At 47.1% G+C, this 19,162-nt stretch overlaps 1 protein-coding gene across 5 annotated transcripts in view; it reads right to left on the bottom strand.

Annotated features, from left to right (window-relative positions):
- SETD5 (SET domain containing 5) overlaps positions 1-19,162 on the bottom strand; it is an 875,459-nt gene that overhangs the window by 228,827 nt on the left and 627,470 nt on the right. For all 5 annotated transcript variants that reach the window (XM_069643234.1, XM_069643237.1, XM_069643236.1 and 2 more), the window contains exon 15: positions 11,940-12,209. In XM_069643234.1, coding sequence (XP_069499335.1) covers positions 11,940-12,209 — 270 coding nt within the window. The remainder of the gene's footprint in view (positions 1-11,939; positions 12,210-19,162) is intronic.

Below are 19,162 nucleotides of genomic sequence, written 5' to 3'. Positions count from 1 at the left end.
GCACTGCAGGGGTATCAGGTGGTCCCGTTCGGATCCTACCCTTGTCTGCTGGTGAACTGCATCTGCAGGGAATAATCAAGGGGATATGGGTGAAACTGAGACTTAAAGGATTGGAATTCCCCCTCTGTTCTCAGTGTCCCTCCCCTATGACCCTGCGCTCACCTTTGGAATATAGTAGGTTAACTCTCCATCCTGCTTCGAAAAGTAGCAGGGGCGCAATAGTTCCACTCCACCAGTTGCTTCACTGGAGGACTCCGTCCAGACCGGCTGTGACTTGGAGGGGTGCATGCGCCTTTGAAATGTTCCACTATTCCTCCAATGTTCTCGCCAGACTCGGCTGGCTGTTTTATTTTCTGTGCACAAATGTCCTGAGTGACAGTTGTATGTCCAAAGCCACTCCTAATGCTTCTGTTGTATATTGGGCATTCTTCCTTCCTTTGCAGTAGCCCCCTTTCCTTCCACCTGTATGCTGGTAAGTATGAGTCCTCTTACTTCCTTGTCCTTTCACTTGTCTGTTGTGTGTAATGGATGCTTCTTGTGCTTCCCTTTCAGGATGCAGGTCGGAGCCGGGATCGAACGTTCTGTGCCTTTGTTCCGGTTTGCAGCCGAGGGCCGCAGAGAACTGGATGTGCGGCCTCACCAGGGATTGAGGCAGCGAAGGCTGAGCCCCGCAGGTCTGGTGTGGAGGAGCGGCTAAGAAGACAAGAACCGCTCCTGTAGAAGTAGCGCGGACCCGTTGGTGAAACAGCTGATCAGCAGCTCATCACGATGGAAGGCAGGCAGCCTCCAGCGGAAGCCGCGACGGGTAGAGCAGGAGCGAACCGGCACACAGGAAGAAAAAAGGAGCCGGCAGCTGGAGTGGGTACTGGGATCAAGGAGCACGGTGAACGTGCTGCTGTCGTGCTGACAGTGTACAACGCAAAGCACGGAATGAAGCCTGGGTGTGGTTTAAATAGTCAGCCACACCCAGGGAGTAAAGGACTAGACTGCTGCCTCTAGTGTTCAGTTCACACTTTTCTCCCCCATGTTGAGTTATATGAGTGCCATGCTCTAGTGCATCTGAGCTTCCCGATATTATAGGAACTCCAGGAATGTATTAACCCATGGGGAACTATTCTGGATATATGTGTGTGTGTGAGATTGGTGGACATAAGAGCAGGATGTGTTGCGACACCAAAGTGTTCTTAAGTATGCTTTGATTCACTTGTCTGCCCTCAGTGACAGTGGTGAGGAGACAAGTACGTAGTGGTTCGGGAACCTCCTGTACGCCTTCGAGTAAGGCCCACTGAGCATCGGCATAGCTGGCCAACAAGGTCATGTTGGCCATACGTGTTGAAAACGCTGCTGCGACCGTGTCCCTCTTTCCAAGGGCATACAGTCTTTTACCTTCCTTATCAGGGGGTGCCTCGCTGGTTGACAAAAGGATCCCCTACCCTCTTTCTTGTAGTAGTTACCACCAGAGAGTCTAGGGTGGAATGACCACTGATATACAGAGGGTCCGAGGGTGAAGGACGAAAGTGTTTCTCTATTCTTGGGTTAACACCTCTTGTGAGAGCAGGTGTCAATAAGGTGGGGGCCAGGCGTTAATTGAAATGAGGAGAGGAATAGCCTGGCTGGTCGGCGGCTTCAACTTGAGGATGTCCGCCACAAAGTCCACTTCAGGGACCGCTTCATCTGTGACGATCTTAAAATGTTCAGCTGCTTTACGCAACATGACGTTAAACGTCAATTGATCATTCACTGGCGAGGGTTGCCTAGAGGGGTGGTCTGGGGGAATCCAAAGATGGGGCATCCGGATCCTGTGGATCTGGAGACTGCCATGGTTGAGGATCACCCATATCCGGGTTCTCCTCCTAGCCCTCCATGGAATCGTGCATGTCCTCAGGATTGATGAGTTGATCCTCATCCTGAGCATCTCACAGAATATCTTCTTCAGATAGGTCATAGCTGTATATATCCTCTTCAAGAGAGGGTTCAAAAAGCCGTGGGAATTTTGCTTTGGGGTCCACAGGGCTCTCATCCCATGGCCTCCTTGGTGTGGGTTCTGAACGGGAAACAAACCTGTCCAGCCTTTCCATGCAGTTTTCAAATTTCTCTGTATTCCAAACCGAAGACCTAGTATGGTCTAGAGGTGGATAAAGGTCCTGAACATGCTCATCCATCATAAAACATCGAGATTTTTGTCACAATGCCGAAGACAGCCCTTCGCCCTCAGAGAACTCCTCCTAAGGGACCGGCAGAGGTGGGACGTCCCTGTGCCTCTCTTTCGGCTTATGGACCGGTTCCGGTACTTCCCTTATGCCATCCTTGGACTTGGGCGGATCCTTGTCCTTTTTCGTAGGCCTCCAAGCATCCCCGGACTGCCGTTTGAGAATCGGCTGAAACAATCCTTGCTAATCTGTCAGCGATGTCCTCCGCAGACGGGAGGCGCGTAGCTTCAGCCTGCGATTGCGAGGGAGTCTTTTTCGGCGCAGCCGTGGCTTTGTCTTCGGTGGCAGCCTTTATCGGCAGTGCCATCTTCGGCGGAACCCCATCGTCGCCGGATGCCTTCTTGTGATGAGTCTCGACGGTACCTGGTATATTAGCAGTAGCGCCCATTGTCAGATGGCCCGGTCGCTAAGAGCATATGCGGCTGCGGGGAGGGCTGCCGATCCTGCCAGTTGGCGGGTGCCGTCGGAACCTCCGGTGTACCCGATGGTGCTGAAGTCATCTTTGACTTGGCCGAAGCTTGACTTGGGGTTGTGTGCTTAGTGCTGTGTACATATTTGTCTTTGTCGCTAGGTTGTGACTTTCCCATAGCAATGCCCAAGCCGTGCCTAGCAGGGCCGAGGACAGACGATGCAGAATGCGAGCATTCCGTTGAAAGGTCAACAACCTCCGGTTTGGAGGTCTGATCGTCACTCTCGCCGTCACATTCGGTGGCTGCGGCAGAAAACTCTGCCTTCGACGTACCGTAGGCCGCCCACCGCTTGACTTTACGCTCCTTTAATGTCTCAGGACGGAGGAGCTTACAAGCCGCGCATCCTCCTTCCTTGTGATCGAGGCGCAAGCACCGGTTGCACAGTCTGTGCTCATGTTTCCAAGGAAATTTGCTCTTACAAATAGAGCAAAACCTAAATGGAGTCCTCTCCATAGCTGAGGCTGGGTAGAGTGACGAAGACCAAAAGTGAAAGAAGGAAAGGTAAAGGCATTCTTAGATTGTACTGAAACGTCCACCCCAACCCCATTCTCCCTACTGTGTAGGCCGGCGGAAGGCCCGGCCACGTGGTCGGCAGCACTGACTGGAGCACCGGCCGAAGTTCTGAAGGTCTTCGGCAGAGATCTGGAACAGCCATCGAAATAAGGGACGGATAGGGTGACCCGAATTATTTTATATAACTATTCAACAAGAGGTCAATGGGACAATAAGCAATGTTTTTGACTAGCTCTGCATAAGGCGACAAGTATGCTGGCGGAAAAAAACAATCTGAGGGACCATAACACGTGAGGTATCTTGGGTACACTACACATCACGTAGGGATAGCGTTATAGGCACGCCCAGGTCGACGTCTACTTTCGATTCTCGAAAGACTAGATACAATACTCCGCGGTTACCACTGGATGCCGGACCATATGCACAGCATGTGATTCTAAGCAGATTAGCAAACATCAAAAATATATATAAATATATTGGAATCCAGCGGCTATTACAATTGCACTTATGCTCAATGAAATGGATAAATGCCTGGAAACTTTATTCCTGCAAAGGGGAGACTGACATCATAATTGGCGGGGACTTTAATTCCGTATGTAATCAGTTTACCACAGATTCCCAGGCAAGTAGCGCAGTAAACATAGCTACAAGAGGAAGGTCCTGGATATCATATTTCAATGATTGGGACATTGATTTTTTTGAGTGTGATGTTAAAGGACAAGCCGGGGCTTAAAAACTTCAATGATAGACTATGTCTACCCCATAACATCTGCCTCCTAGCGGGCCCATTGACCAGCCACCCCATTATACATAGGGGATCACGCCTATCTATGTATACAAATAGATTATACAAGGCTTGATATTGTTCATGTACCAACATTCCCAGAGCTCCATCGTGATATATCGTTACGATGGAACCCTGGGTTATGTAAACAATTTGCTCAATATGTATCTGTTAACATTAAAAAGAAGCATATGAAGGACTATACGTCGTCTACTCAAAAGGAAGCTATTTTGACAAAAGTCATCACTAATGCACTTCTATACTTTAGAGCTAAACGTTCTACAAATGGTATAAATCATTCTTATTATTTTGATCCTGTATGTAAAGCATTGAAAAAGGAAAAAAAACAATTGAGGAGGACTCAAACTGAAGACTCATATGTTGCAGAAACGGCTACTGTTGAAATTTAAAAATAAGATGAGAGGTGTTCGTATATCGAACTATAATGTAAATTGTACCCTAATCAAACCTATATGCAAACATGATACAAGGTTAACTTGGCAAACCATTAATACAGTCCCATCTTCCAATCTCATCAACGACTTGGTGTAAATATATCACGGCTAAGTTCGAAGTCCCGCTCAGATTTGAAACGCTTACATACCATCCATTGTGTTATGAAGAGTTGGGTCAGTTACAATGGTCACTTTGTGACATAGAATGGGCAATTGGTAAACTGACATTTTCAAAAGCTGCCGGTCCCGATGGGATACCGCCCTGTGCCTTCAAGGCAGATCCCCCACTATAGGCAAGCATCCTGAAAATGAAGTTTGATTCGATTATTTCAACTGGAAATATTCCCCATTCTTGGGTAACCTCCAATATTATTCCCGTCTTTTAAAAAAGGGGATCCATCTTTACCCGGGAATTATCGTCCTCTCTTTAATAGACACAAGCAAAACTTTGCGCTACTGCTTTTATATGAACTAGAACACCACATTGAGCAGCATGGCCTATATTTGAAATTTCAAACTGGATTTATAAAAGCTATGAGTACCACACTAAACGCCACCATCATGTCGCACATACTATCAGGAACAAATCAGAAGAGTGCATGCCCAGTATACATAGCACTTATGTCTGCGGTCTTCGATTCTGTTAGAAATGTACTATGGACCATGCTGGCAAAGCTGGGAATTATATTGGATCATACAACTCCATACTGACATACTATAGAATAAGGATCACAGGTGCAGGGGGGACAACTGACCCTATAAAAACACATCTTGGATTAACCCCTTAAATGCCAAGGACGTGATATCTCGTCCTTTACATTACCTCCATAGTGCCAAGGACGAGATAGTTTGTCCTTTTTGGCACCTTGTTTTGAGCGATCCCTGCAAAGCAGCGATCGCTCAAAACAGTAATCTTTCCCCCGGGCTATGTGAGGGGGAGGTCCCCCCTCACTGCAATGCCCACTAGACACCAGGGATCTTTCTGAGAGGCAGGAGAGGAGGGCTGCTTACAGTAAGCCCCCTCCCCTCCCCGCCCCCAAGCCCCAAAGCATAGGGGTAGATGGCTGAACATCTGCCCCCAAGGAGGGGAACAAATAAAAAAAAATGAAAAACAAAATGCAACGGGGATGGAGGGGCCACTAGGCACCACGGATTCTGTACCCATGAAAGGGTGGTGGCCCCACCCACACAGTGAAAAGGGGGGCCACCACTTGTAGCCCTCCCTGGGGGCAGATTTCAGCCCCCAGGCAGGAGTACATGAGGTGGCTTCCCATCTAATTGGAGGGGGGGGGGTGGGCGGGCCACCAGGAATAAGTGTGTAGGCCCCCAAAGGATGGGGCCTGCACGTTAGGGCCCCCAGCGAAGGGGCAAAATAAAAAGAAAAAAGGGAGATTTGGGTGGGAGGGGGAGCCGCTAGCCACCAGTGATTTATTTTACGGAAAAGGGGGGTGGCCCTCTCCCCCACACCCTAAGGGGCAATCGGGGCACCCCTTGTAGCCCTCATGAGGGGCAGATATCTGCTCCTAGGAAGGGGAATCTGCCCCCAAGGAGGCCTGCAGGTGGTGCCCCTGCCACCCATTTGGGGTGAGGGGGAGAGGGCCACCAAAAATTGTGGGACAGGACCCCCAGTGGGTGGGGCAGTAAGGTGTGACGCTCACCTGGCTCCCACAGGGGCGTCCATCGGACCCGGACTGCTGCGGCCTTCACCCACGTGATGCATAGTGCAGCGATGACTGACTGGATCTGCCCTCCTAATCTTGTCTGCTTGGCCCATAGAAAGATTCTCCTACAAGTGGAGAGATGGATTTAGCCACTTGTGGATTCAAGTGATAGCACCCCCACTGTCCTCCCCACTAATCACCTCTGAAGCGCTCTCTCAGCAATCTCACCTTATATTCTTGAAGGATGAGCCCTCCATCCTGCGAAGCACGCAGGGGCGCGTTGATGACCAGTTACTTCACTGGCCTGAAGATATTGGAAGAGTTGTAGACGAATCCCGACTCTAAAAGGTCCTGGCGAAGAGCTGTAAGTATATAGTTTGTAAGAGTTCAGAATGTTTGTAATTCACTCCTGTCCAATTCCTCTTATCTTGCAGCTTTGACCCAATAAGAAGATTGACAGCTGAAAGCGCTCTGGTAAAAGTCTGTTACCCAACACTGTCCGGTAAATAATGCCAAGGGTTAAACTTGCTGCTTTCTCCTTATCTTACAGGTGCGGCATAAGAAGATGTGGCGTGCTGATGCATTATACCGCCGGCGGTAAAATCAGGTAAGCATATGGCGGCTAAAGAGATGGTCTCTGTCTGTTCTCTCTGCTCACCTTGTTTCTTGTCCCACTTAGGTGGCGGGATTCGGCGATGTAAAGATGGAGACAGCGCTGGATCGAAGAGATGCGCGTGGAACGGCGAGTATGGCGCGGCGCTGCTGCCGACGATGCAACGCGTTTAAAACAAAGTCTTTCCTCTGGTTTGAAGATGCGATGAATCCGGAATCAGGTAAGAAATCAGGTAATACTCTTGTTCTAACCTTTGCTTCTTTCCTTCTTTCTAGGTGCTCCAGGTTCGAGCCGGGCTTGGCAGAAGGTTGGATGCTGCTGCTGGCACGGTGAGCGTTACGTTGCTGGATGTAGAATAACGCAAAGCGTGTGCTGTTCTTTGGGCGTGGTTTAAATAGCCTCCAAAGTAGTCCCAGGTAGGTATTCCTCCCCGACCACACCCGAGTAACAAAATAGTCCCGAAGGTAAAGTAGTCCCTTCCAGGCCTCACATGGGCTTGGATCTTCTTGCAGCATGGTCTGCATCAGGTAATTGTGCACCTATGAGCCTGGCGCCAAAGGCGCCAGGGCTGAACCCAGACAGCCCCCTAGCAGTGGTTGCTGGGTTTTCTCAAGGCGACATGATGTCTGCTCCCAGGGCTGATGGACGTGGTCTGGATGCCCGGGGGTATGCATCATGACATAAGGTTTGGGCACCCTGGGGCCAGATTGGCACACCAATGTGCCCCTCTGCGCCAAGGGGAGTTGGGTTACCAAAGGAAAAAAGTGAGAATGGTGGACCGCATTTTAGGGGGGATTTGGGGCACACCAAACCAACGGGGAATTTTCTAATGGGACGGGGTGATGTCCTCCTCCCCCCCACCCATAATGGAGTGGGGGCCTTGTCATGCAGCCCTCCCTGGGGCCAGATATCTGCTCCTAGGAAGGGACACCTGAGACCAGGGAGGAGTGCAGAACTGCCCCCTCCCTTATCTGCCCCCAGGGTGGGCTACATGAGATGCACCACCCCTCAAATTGGGGTAGGGGGTGGAGAGGTGCACCCCCTTCAAATTACAAAATTCCACAGCATTATAGGGTGCCCATCAGCACCCTCTAAAGAACAGCCTGCCATTTTCAATGTTTTCCTTTGTTTACCAAACTTGCCTTGGAGCAGAGGGGCACATTGGTGTGCCAATCTGGCCCCAGGGTGCCCAAACCCTACTTCCCCATCGATTGGGGGCCTGTCTGACGTTTTGGGGTGGGCTTCTCCCCCCCACCCTAATGGAGTGAGGGTGGGGGGGCACCTCATGCAGCCCTCCCTAGGGGCAGATATCTGCCCGTCGGAAGGGGCAAATGGGTTGTCACTGGGGGTGAGGTTCAGTAGACCACCAGGGATGGCTTTCAAGAGGGGGGGAATTGGCATTCTTGGAAAGGATTAATTTGTTTTTGCTGGTGTGCCCGTAGGTAACATGTTTTTTTGTTTACAGCTTTTTCTACGCAAGCAGCTGCAACATTATGGGAGTACTAGTTTTTATTATTCTATGGTTAGGGCCCACTGTCAGTGGGGTGGGTGAGACTGGGGCTGGATTGTTGGTGGTGTGGGTGGGAATGGGCCATCTGGGCAGATCTTTTGGTGAGTTGGGACACAATTGCAGGGGCAGGCCACAACTTGCCCCCCATGCCAGCCTAACATTGGCGATTCCCTGGGAGCGGATGCCTCCCATGTGGGTTGTCCGTCTGCAAGCCTAGGCTGTAGCTCTGGCTGTGCTACGTTATAGGTGTCACCTCCGGGGAGGAATGGGGATTCTGCCGGGGAACCCTGGAGCTGCCGCTGTGCTTAGGGGAAGGGAAAACTCACATGGATGTCCAAGGCAGGGGACATCACCTCGAACCGGCCTGGAGTTGCGGCTGGGCGTCACTACAGCTTTTCCCTTTGGGGAGGTATTGGCAGTCTGCTGGTGGGGAGAAGCTGTAACACAAGCCACCCAGAGCTCCAGAAAAGTCGGCGGTAATATCCCTGGCCTTGGGCACCCTTCTCCCATGTGGGTCTTTGGCGGGGCTTGTGGGTAATACATTCTGGGGAGATTTGCCAAGTCAGACATCTTTGGATTCCCACAGGTGTCTTAATTTCAGAAATGCATGGGGTTCCCTGTTTTACTTGCTAGGCCCAAATCTGTAGGTTGCCCAAACAAAGAAAATGTGCTGTGCTTTAAAGGCTTGGGATTATCGTTTACGTCGGGACACATGTGGGCACGCAGGAAAGTAGGACATCTGTTGTTGGCGACGTGTTTCGGTGAGTGGACAGAGGGAAATGTCTCTGAAATTGTCTGGAAATAAAAGAATTCTCGCTCTGGCCACCCACTGAAACACCACCACATGGCCTAACCTTCCCGCGTCCCCAAACGTGTCCCGATGAAAAGGGTACCGCACATGTGTGGGTGCACCTACCTGGGCGCCAAGGGGAAACCCTAAAAGACCCCTAACGCCAAGTCTTTTCCGACAGCTGAATTTCATGATTTTTTTCAGACGGGCACACCATACAGATATGGGCCTAGGGTGTCCAAGCCACCAAGGAAAACCGGGAACCCCATGCATTTCTGAAAAGAGGACACCTGTGAGAACACAGAGGTCTGACTTGTGTGAAGCGGGCCAGAATGTATTACCCAGAAACCCTGGCAAAGTTCGAAATGTGGCGAAATAAATCACCAAAAAAGGCCTTGGCACTGGGGGAGGAGTGGGGGGCCCATGGCACTTAAAGGGTTAAAAACAGGGTTCTAACCTAACTGCTATTCTCTTCAACCTATACAGGGCTGATTTGGACCATTGCTGGAAAAAGGAAAATCTCTTCGCAATTAAATTAGGATCATTACATTTACAATAGCTAGCTTTTGCAGACGACATCTTTGATCCAACTCCAGCTGGTCTCCAAACGAAATTGAATTTATTTTAAGACTTTGCTAGAGTTCACAATCTTAGTTCAAATCCAACTAAAACGGCCATTATGATATTTGGATCTAAGAAAAAAGACTAAACACTGTCATTGGGAAATAGTAAATACAAAGATTCCTCTATTTACTAACATTTATTTGGGATATTATATCTCAAATAGGAATTCGATTAAGCTCTGGACGGACCAATTGAACTTAAGGGCTAGACCTCTTCTTTCGCAGCTTAAAATATTCATGAAATACTGCAACTATTCCCTGGTGCCTCTAATTGACTTTAACTTAAAAGGTCGAAAGTGTGCTCCTCTATTCGTTGGATGTATGCTTATTGGACATCAATAAATGCCTAGATACAATACAAGGAAGGCTTCTGAAATCCGCTTTGCATTTCCCACTGGCATTGCTCAATAGCTTAAGTTGGGTCTTATTTCGCTTTCTTCTAGAAGGAAATGGACACAATCATCAAATTATATGAAAATGTGTACTCCTCCCAATTCTCTATATCAAGATCTGAATACGATTTTATCAACGAATAATGTCCCATCTGTTAACTCATACCATCGTGAAGTGAGTGCTATTTTGGGCGACGTGAATATAACACTTAATGACTGGTGTTCAAGACAGAGGTATGCAAAAATGAAACCATTAGAGTACGACTGGTGTGTGACTCTTGAGGAAATAAAGTATGATTCCTTCATTGAGTATGCTAGCTTAAGAAAAAACAAATATTTAAAAAACGAGTTCCTTGATATAACCATCTTGAGTCTTTTCTGTGTCACTACACCTGTGTCACCACACCAGAAACCTCTATATGCAAATTAAACTCAACCAATATACATGAGAAAGGACTGGATATTGGAATAAGGCTAAGGGTGATGAGGCCATGTTGAAATGTCATTTTATACCATGCACCGAAACTATAGAAACATCTAGTGCTATTCTGCCCTCATTTCAAAACTGAGAGAACTCATTTGTTGATGGAATTTGCTAACATTCATTTTGAGGACCATTTAGAAGCTCTTTGGGTTAGAATCATGAATGGAAATCATCGACCCTTGATATTTGCGCTCGTTTGGTTGTTGAAGCACTAAGCGAAATGGAAAAGCATTCATTGTAAACATGAATTATGTATATTTAGGTTTTTTCTTTTTTCTTTTATCTATTATGGCAACTTTTATACATGAATACAAACATGGTTTTAGATGTGTACAAACCTATTTTATGTGAATTGCTTTATTGCATTGTTTTTTGTAAAGGTTCTTTTGTGAACCATAAACAAAACAAAAAGAAAATGATGACTATGGAGTTGGTTAGACTCCATAACCAAAAGAAACAAACACAGAAAACACATTGAATGGAAAAGTTCAAAGTCCCAAAGTTTAGTAAAAGAGCTGGAGGGCTCCAAGGTGGGAGTAATTGGCACATTTATGGCAATTCTCCCTAACAGCATCATTATATACTGTTTGTTTCTTCATAACTATGACTGAGTCTCCCTTTAAAGACCAGCTCTTAAAAATGTCAAAGGTTATTTTGTTCAGCATTTGTAAGCATCCCTGGAGGTCACTGCATTTGGAATGCACAATCCAACTTCTCCTTATGCAAGTCTAGAATTTGTAACAATCAGGGCGACCTTTCTCTCATCACTAGCAGCACAGGAGTCCAGAATGTGGACCACTTTGAAGAACACTGAGACTCCACAAGAAACCCATCACATTCATAGGGGAAAAGATACATTTGTTCATTCGCAAATTATTTAAGCTCTCTTCACAACACACTTCCACTGATCATTTACTGTAAAGCATCAAGACATTCTAGGCAGCTTTAATGCCACAAGTGACATGTTCTGCACACCAATGGTCCTAATTTAAACAACTGGCGATCAAACAACAACCACTTAACCTGAGAGATTGAGTGAAATTCGTTATTGTTTCAATCTTGTCCACTTTCACGCACAACATCACCTCACAATGACAAGCAAAGTCTCAAGAACAGCTATACAGTTCAGTGCCAATAAAGAGGCAAAGATAATTTAATTGAGAGGGAAGTGGGAGGATAGGAGATAAGCAGGGTGCAGATATTGGATAAAGGCACAGAATGAGAAAAAACCTGGGAGGCAGGGAGGGCAGAAAAGTCGACAATAAGCGAGGAAGCAAAAAAGAAAGTGGGTGAAGGAAAAGCTTTTTGGAATTACTGGTCGATTAGTCCAAAATACAGTCCTTCACACTGCAAGAAGGGATCTGTTTGCTATAATGTGCATACTTTTGGAGTTCCGAAAATTTGCCTAAATTACACAAAACCATAGAGCCTCACCCCAGCCTGTGAAGACCGCCTTGTGTTCACTCCAACACTGTTGCATGGTGTGGCAGGGGTAGGTGATTGAGTAGGAGACATGGCTGGAGCATTATCCTCCGCTTCCTGGCTCTCTGGTTTAACCTCGTCATCTAACGCAGCAGCCTCTGTGCCAGAAGCACCTTCCACATCGGTAGCATTGGTGTCAACAGATTGGTCTTTCCTTTTCTTCCGCTTCTCCAGGTTCTCAAACATGTTCATGATGGCTTCCACTTTCCTCTCCTCTCGTGACTAGATCAAAAAGGACATTAGACATGAGAAATCCCAGTCACGAGATAAAAGAAATAAGAACACATCTGTGACAAATGTTCATGCTTATTTGCATTTCTCGTTATGATAGGGATAAGAGCATGGACAAGAAAAGTCACATATGTATGTTTGGATGAGTAGACCATCTCAGAACTGTGGAGTTTAAAATAGTAATAGATGCAATTTCACATATTAACCAGATGACCCGGAAGGCGTTGGCAAAGGAAAAAGGAACCCTTGAAAAGGATTATAAAGGAACATTAAACTTTGGTGCACTTTGTTTGCTACAAAATTATTATTGCAGTATTTAGTGGTGCAGAGTATAACAGATGGGGTAGAGTTGTGACATGGAGCGAGGGTGGCCTTCTGCAGCTTATGCACAGCACTAGGGAGACAATACAGGGAAAAGCATGCATTGAAAAAGCCAACAGTTGTGGCTTTTGTGTCGGTATGGCGGTGGGGCATGATCACCTTTTGCAACTTTCCCTCCAATGTTTTTACTGAGACCCACAGCATCTTTATGGCATTGACTGGTGTTTGGGGGGAGGTCTTTTTAAGCTAGCTCACCTGCTGCAATGGAATGTGCTGTGCTGTCCTGTCCCTCACTGCATGCAGATCTTCTGCCATTTCTTTCTTTCAATGTTTTAATGCAGCACAGCACGACTTAAGGGGAGTGCTGCAGGGACATGGTCCATTCAACTCGATTATGTAACTTTTGTTAATCTCTTTGATATGCACAAGAGAGACTTGTGGCAGTGAACAGACTTTTCCAGTGCACCAACGATTTTACCACTAGATTTGTGGCTTTTCTGGTTGGCTGGTTAATCTCATCTTTGTGGGTCAGAGGGACATTTGAGGCTACACTTTGGGGTCCACAACCTTTTATTTTGTTCCAGTTGGGGAGAATTCTGTGTTAACCTTAGAGACCCCCCGCCCAGCTCTTTTGCTGGACTTTAGGACTTCATTTTTATCCTGGAGAGAGCGAGACCTTTTTAACACTGATGTATTTTTCTTTGATTCGAAGCCTGTGTTTCTTTTGGTTTGGGGTCTGACAAACTCCATAGGCATTGTCTTTTTGTATTGTGACACACAGTACCCTGTGTGTAGTGTCAGCAGAAATCCAAAGGATTTCTCTAAGGTTTAAATGCCTTCTCTTGGATAAACTACTGTTCCCAAGAGTAGTAAAGTGAAATTGACTACTCATCTTTTTCTCTTTGTAGACCCAGCAAACACTATCTTACGTAGAGTGCTGGAGGGGTTACTCATTAGTCTACCTTCTCATGTAACTTTCCCTTTCAACAATTAATGGCTGGTGGCAGTGGTTTATTTTTTCCTATCATTCTGCGTTTTTACCGCAGGCTGCATTCACAGCTGCAGTGCTGCACCCATGGGTGCCCAATTTGTCAAAATGGCCCGGTCTTTTTTCTCTCCATTGTAAAGGTCCTTCTTGAGATTTACTCTGCGCGCCAAGTTTGGTCCCTTTGTTCGTTTTGTTTTTGGCAGGATAGCTGGTGAATCCCGCCCCTGGCTCCAGCGTGTCTGGCAGTGCAGATGTTACGGAAAATTCTCATAAATGTGCTAATTCCCTTCACCTTAGAAACCCCCAGCAACTTTGCTGGATTTTGAGGATTTTTTTACCTGGAGAGTGTAAGCCTTTTTTCCACACTCATGTATTTTGATGTGCGTTTTACTCTTGTGTTCTTTGATTATGGAGTTTTAGACAACTGCATAGGCATCATCTTTTCATGTGTGTCACACAGCACCCTCAGTGCTGTGACAAAGGGAAGCCTTTTAGACTGTCCAAAGATCTAAATGCCTTCCTCTGGATAAACTACTGTTTCCCAGAGAAAGTAAAGTGAAATTGACTTTACTAGTCTTTCCATATTCCTAGACCCAGCACACCCCATCTTACAAGAGTGCTGGAGGGGTTACTTAGTATCCCGTGTCTAGAAACTCAAGTACCAATCAAATGCTACCCTTTCCTCTCGAAATGGCTGGTGGCAGTGGTTTTACAACTACCATGATTTTTCCCGACCGCGAACAGTAGCATTAAATCGCGGGAGCCATGTTTTTCAAGATGGCGGCTGAGCCCCCTGTGTAAAAACAGGTCCCGGTCTTTTATCGCTGTTTCTTTTTGGAAAGGTCCTTCTAGAGATTGTCTCTGAGCGCCAAACCAGGTTTGGTCCCTTTGGTCCTACGCCTTTGCCAGGCTTCAGGACTGAAGACCGCCTCTGGCGCCCGAGTGTCTGGGGTGGGCAGGAAATGAGGGCGATGCCCAGAACTCCATGTGCTTAGTCTCCTAGGAGACCCAAATGCACTCTGGCGTGATTGGCTGGCTGACTATCCGGCAAGGACAGCTACCCTGCTGGGTGAGTGGCAGTTAGACTGGAATGAATGGGAGGAAACTGGATAAAAGGCGAGTCTCTTGGCTTGGAAGGCAGAGTCGACCACTGGAACAAAAGAACCGAAGAGGAGCTTGAAGAGGACTGCTGCCACTCCTGGACTGTTGGTTTGCCAGGTGAGGCCCTGCTGCAGGTTCGAATCACCAAGTTTATCTCCCTTTGAGTTGGTGGGACCAATCAACTGGAGACTAAGCCACCTGGATACCATTCTCTGAGCTGGTTGTATTTTCCTCCGAGTGCTCCAGGAAACCGAATAACCAGGAAGAGGTACACCAGTTTGTGTGCTTGACTACAGCTACCAGAATTGAAGATTTGCCATTTGCAAGCTTTTCAACCGGTCCCACTGCAGGAGTCCCCCGATGTCCTCCCTCTTGTCCCCACGACTGAGGCTCAGGAACAGTGAGATCTGCAGTAACTTCCAAGTACGGGCGTCTTCAGCTGCATCTTTTTCTTCAATGTAACGTACTGTGAAAACCCGACCGAGAGAACTTGCCTCTCACTGCGAAAGTGCTTGCAACTTTGGCAACCTGCAGGCCACGTCAGCTTGTGACTCAACAAATTGATCTTTATTTTATGAACTACTTATGAGAACTTTGGCAAAGATTTTTCCATTTAACTACCAGAACTGCTTTAGCCTATACAAAACTTTGGCCTTACCTATTGCATTGAATTGACTCCTCTGGTGAACTTAAACTACTTGCACTGTTTAAGAATAACTCATCTTTTTATTAACCTATGACTTTTTGCTCCTACTTCAAATGCTCTGAATGCCATTTTGCTCCTCCTTCAACGTAGTTTAAATGCCTCAGAACCTGATCGTGTGAAGTACTGAAGTATATTTGTGTGTGATATAGATTGCCTCCTTCTAGTGAATGTTTTATAACGACTGAAATAAATCAATAAGTGTTTTACCAAGAAACAGTGTAAGAGTTTTAGTTTTCTTTTGTTTTACTTGTAATTATAGACCCGTGTGTAACATTACAGCTCCCATTTCCCTTCTTGAGATAGGCCTGGCTGCTCAGCAACACTACCAAAACTGTGTAGTGCAGACATATACCAAAGGTTGCTTTTGCTTACACCTGTAGTTGTGTGTAGTGGTCCCAAAGGGTACTGCATACAAACTTTGCCTAACAGCAGGAAGCAAGGAAGATTCCCGAAACTCCCTATGCTTAGTCTCCTTACAGGAATGCACCCGAAGGTGATTGACTGGCTGTCCTTGGAGGACAGCCACCATGCTGTGTGAGTGACAGCTAGGCTGTGAATGAATGGAAGAGACCTTTGTATAAAAGGCAAGACCTTTTGCCAGGAAGGCAGAGTACACCACTGGACGAAGGAACTGAAGAAGCTTGCTGCACCTTCCTAGACCGTTGGTTTGCCCGGTGAAGCCCCGATTTTCGCATCGTCTAGAGAAGCCTGGAAATGGCGACTTCTCCCCTTGGGATGTTGGGAACAATCAGCCCCAAGACAAACTTGCTTGGAACCCCACTCCCTGCTAGCTGTACTTCTTTGCTGCTGCAGGAACTGAGTGCCAGTGGACAGGAACACCAGGACAAGTGCATCACCTTTAAGATGAACCCGAGCTCCAGGGAGAACTTCAAGACTCCCTCGAAGCAGGACTAACCAAGCCTGAGCCAACTCAACAGAGTGGTGGACCCCAGAAGTAAGTAAAGCCCACAAGGTGTCCAAAAACGGGGTAGTGCTATTTGCAAGTAGATGAAAATGCCAAGTGCTGCTGATCTGAATTGTGCCCATTGCTGTTGACAATGTTCAAACCGTAGTGCAGGAGTCGCCAGACGCCCTCCCTCTTGTCCCCACGACTGAAGTCCAGGAACAGGATCTGCAGGACTACAACAGGAACAGAAGCCAGCAGGAACCTTTTCTTCAGACTCAAGGTACTGTGTGACTAGGGGTACTTACCTGTGTGTGTAGCTTGCTTGCTCTCACTGTACACTGGCATTGGCTGCCTCAAGTCCCCTTGCAATTGTGTCCCTTTATGCCGCTCAAGCACCACATTTTTGCCATTGATTTCATCACTGGAGACAAGTTTTGGATTTAGTTTCCTTAGGGGTGCAAGCCATTCCACTGCATTGGTCGCCCAATGTAAAGTTTCGGTAGCCATTGCAGCACCAATTTCTTTTAAATACTGCATAAGGATTTTGTGTTTCTGGGCATTCCTTCTATGTGATTAAGAGGTGGCATCAAAATGGTAGTTATTAAAAGGTGGGCTCTTAGAGAGCCTACAATGGCATTCTCAATATTTTTTTTAACTGGTTCAGGCCAGTATAGGCCCATGTACCATCCCTCTCCCTTCCAATGGCTAGGGCTAAGTGGCAATCCTACAGCTGCTATGTTGATTTGTACTGCACACCGCTAACACCCAGCGGCTGTCTCCAGGCGCTTGCGTGCCTCTACAAAAGAGGGGCTTGGGGGTTAGTGGGGAATAGGGTGATAGGATAGATTCAGAAACAGGAGGAACTGGCGTCTGCGAATATTGGTTTGCATATGGTAGTTTTGTGAGAGGCCTCATGCATTGGAACCGTATGGGTAAGATTTTGTGCTTCGGGTGGGTGCTAGTGTTTAGTGTTAGTGTGGTTATGATGGGTTGGTCGTGTGCATTGGTTAGATAGTCTCCATTAGGGATTTAGAGTCACAGATGGTCAAAGCTGTAAGGTAATCCGGCATCTTGGTGTGTAGTTACTGCACTTACTTGGAATCCCCTCCCCACGAGAGGTTGCACTTACGTTCTTCAATTCGAGCACTTCACCCCGAGCACTTCTCTCTAGCACATCACCTTTCCCTTACCACCTCCCCTTGCACATTCTGAACACTCACAAAGCATAGTAGGTTTATCTCCCCCGCCAGTTAGTCTCACTTTTTGATTTATACTATTAATTCATTTATTTTCTTGTTGTAATTCATGGTCTACTTCCCCTGTCCCTGCCCTGTGGGCACTTTGACACAGTTTTGCGAATTGTATAAGCGCCTAACAAATGACCAATAAATACATTGTTGCCTATTTTGGGCTAAGTGGGTGGTTCACACTAGTTCTGGACATAGTATTGGTTCTGTCTTTATGTGGAGTGTGGCTAGTGCCATATATGGTGTAGTGGCATCAGTTATGTAGGAGGAGGAAGGGAAGAAGGTTTAGTAAAGGTTGTTGGGTAAGAAGTGGTGAAGTCACACTGTGTGAGACTACACAATACATATCTGCTTGGTATTGGGTAACCCACCTTTTGGTATAGGTCGGTACTACACAAGTTGGTAGTGTGACTGAGCAGCCAGGCCTATCAAGAGGGGTAAATGTGAGCTGTACAGGTTAAATCAGTCAATACAAGTAACAAAGTACCACTTACACCCAAGGATTTAGTAATAAATATATATTTATTTGCACAAGTTTTAGTTGAGCAATCTTTAAATAAAAAGGCAATTGTTTGTAACAGTCAATCAAACTTTAGAATCACGTTGCAAAGTCAATAACATTGGTGCCAATACATTTCTCCTACACCCTGAAGTGACTTTAATAACAAGGATAGTATTGCATTCATCTTAAACACCAATATACTTTTTTAGACTCTTGGTTTCAGGAAGGAAGTGTTAGGGAAATAGAAATGTTAGAACATACTTTCTTATAATGTGAAGACAGTTTGAATCCTCTAATGAAATCTAAGTAAGCCTTTACCAGCAGTAAAAGTCTTTAACAAATTACAACCTATGAGGGGACAAGCAATGCCAAATCCAATAGATTTGGAAGGGTGCCTTAAAAGAGCTAGGACAGCCAAAATCAAGGGGCACAAGTCAATAGCTCTGATGCACCTCTTCTTGGATAAAGTTTTTCACAAAGGCCGATCGTTCAAAGAATTCACTGGAGCAACACAAGCTGTTAAGCCTGTGCAAGGGAAGTTGAGATCAACTGCAAATGTTAAGCCAATGCACTTCCCAAGTGAGAAAGCATGACATCGGTGGGGGCACTGTTGAGCAGCCTGAAAATGGCTGCCTAGTTCGTGACCACCGTGCATTGTCAACTTGAATCTGACTTCAACAGCATATATTTTATCATCTCCGAACTGTAATCACTGCGTGTAGCAGGCGAACTGAGGCATGTTTGCCCCGAATCCTGGTGTGAATCGGTGCTCCATGGCCGTTGGAACCCAGACCGTGTGGGCAGCCACTCTGTCGGCCGGGTGGGCATGTGCTGTGCCCTCATCGAAGCCACAGCTCATCTGTGCCTGAGCCTGCCACGGCTCTACGTTTACTGGGGTCGCTGTTACCTGTGACTGTCCCTGCCCTCCTGATCTCATTGCTGTAGGGTGCCCATCAGAGGTACCCCGTCGCCTGGTGGGACTGTGCGGTGGGAGTCTGGGCCACCCCACCACCCGCGTGTCAGAACTGCCCAAATGAACGGGGGCCTCACCCTTGTTGCTGCCTAGGAGGGAGGGAGAGGAGGGGTTGGAGGGGTGGGGGGCGGACTAGCCGGGACCGAGTGCTTTGTTCCCAATTGCACCCACCACACCACCGGACCTCTCGCCTGCTGCG

The sequence above is a fragment of the Ambystoma mexicanum genome, chromosome 2p, assembly GCF_040938575.1.
Source record: "Ambystoma mexicanum isolate Mex_15411 chromosome 2p, UKY_AmexF1_1, whole genome shotgun sequence".
In the NCBI taxonomy this organism is placed as follows: domain Eukaryota; kingdom Metazoa; phylum Chordata; class Amphibia; order Caudata; family Ambystomatidae; genus Ambystoma; species Ambystoma mexicanum.
Note: the sequence above shows the minus strand (reverse complement) of the source record. Positions and strands in the feature narration are given on the sequence as shown.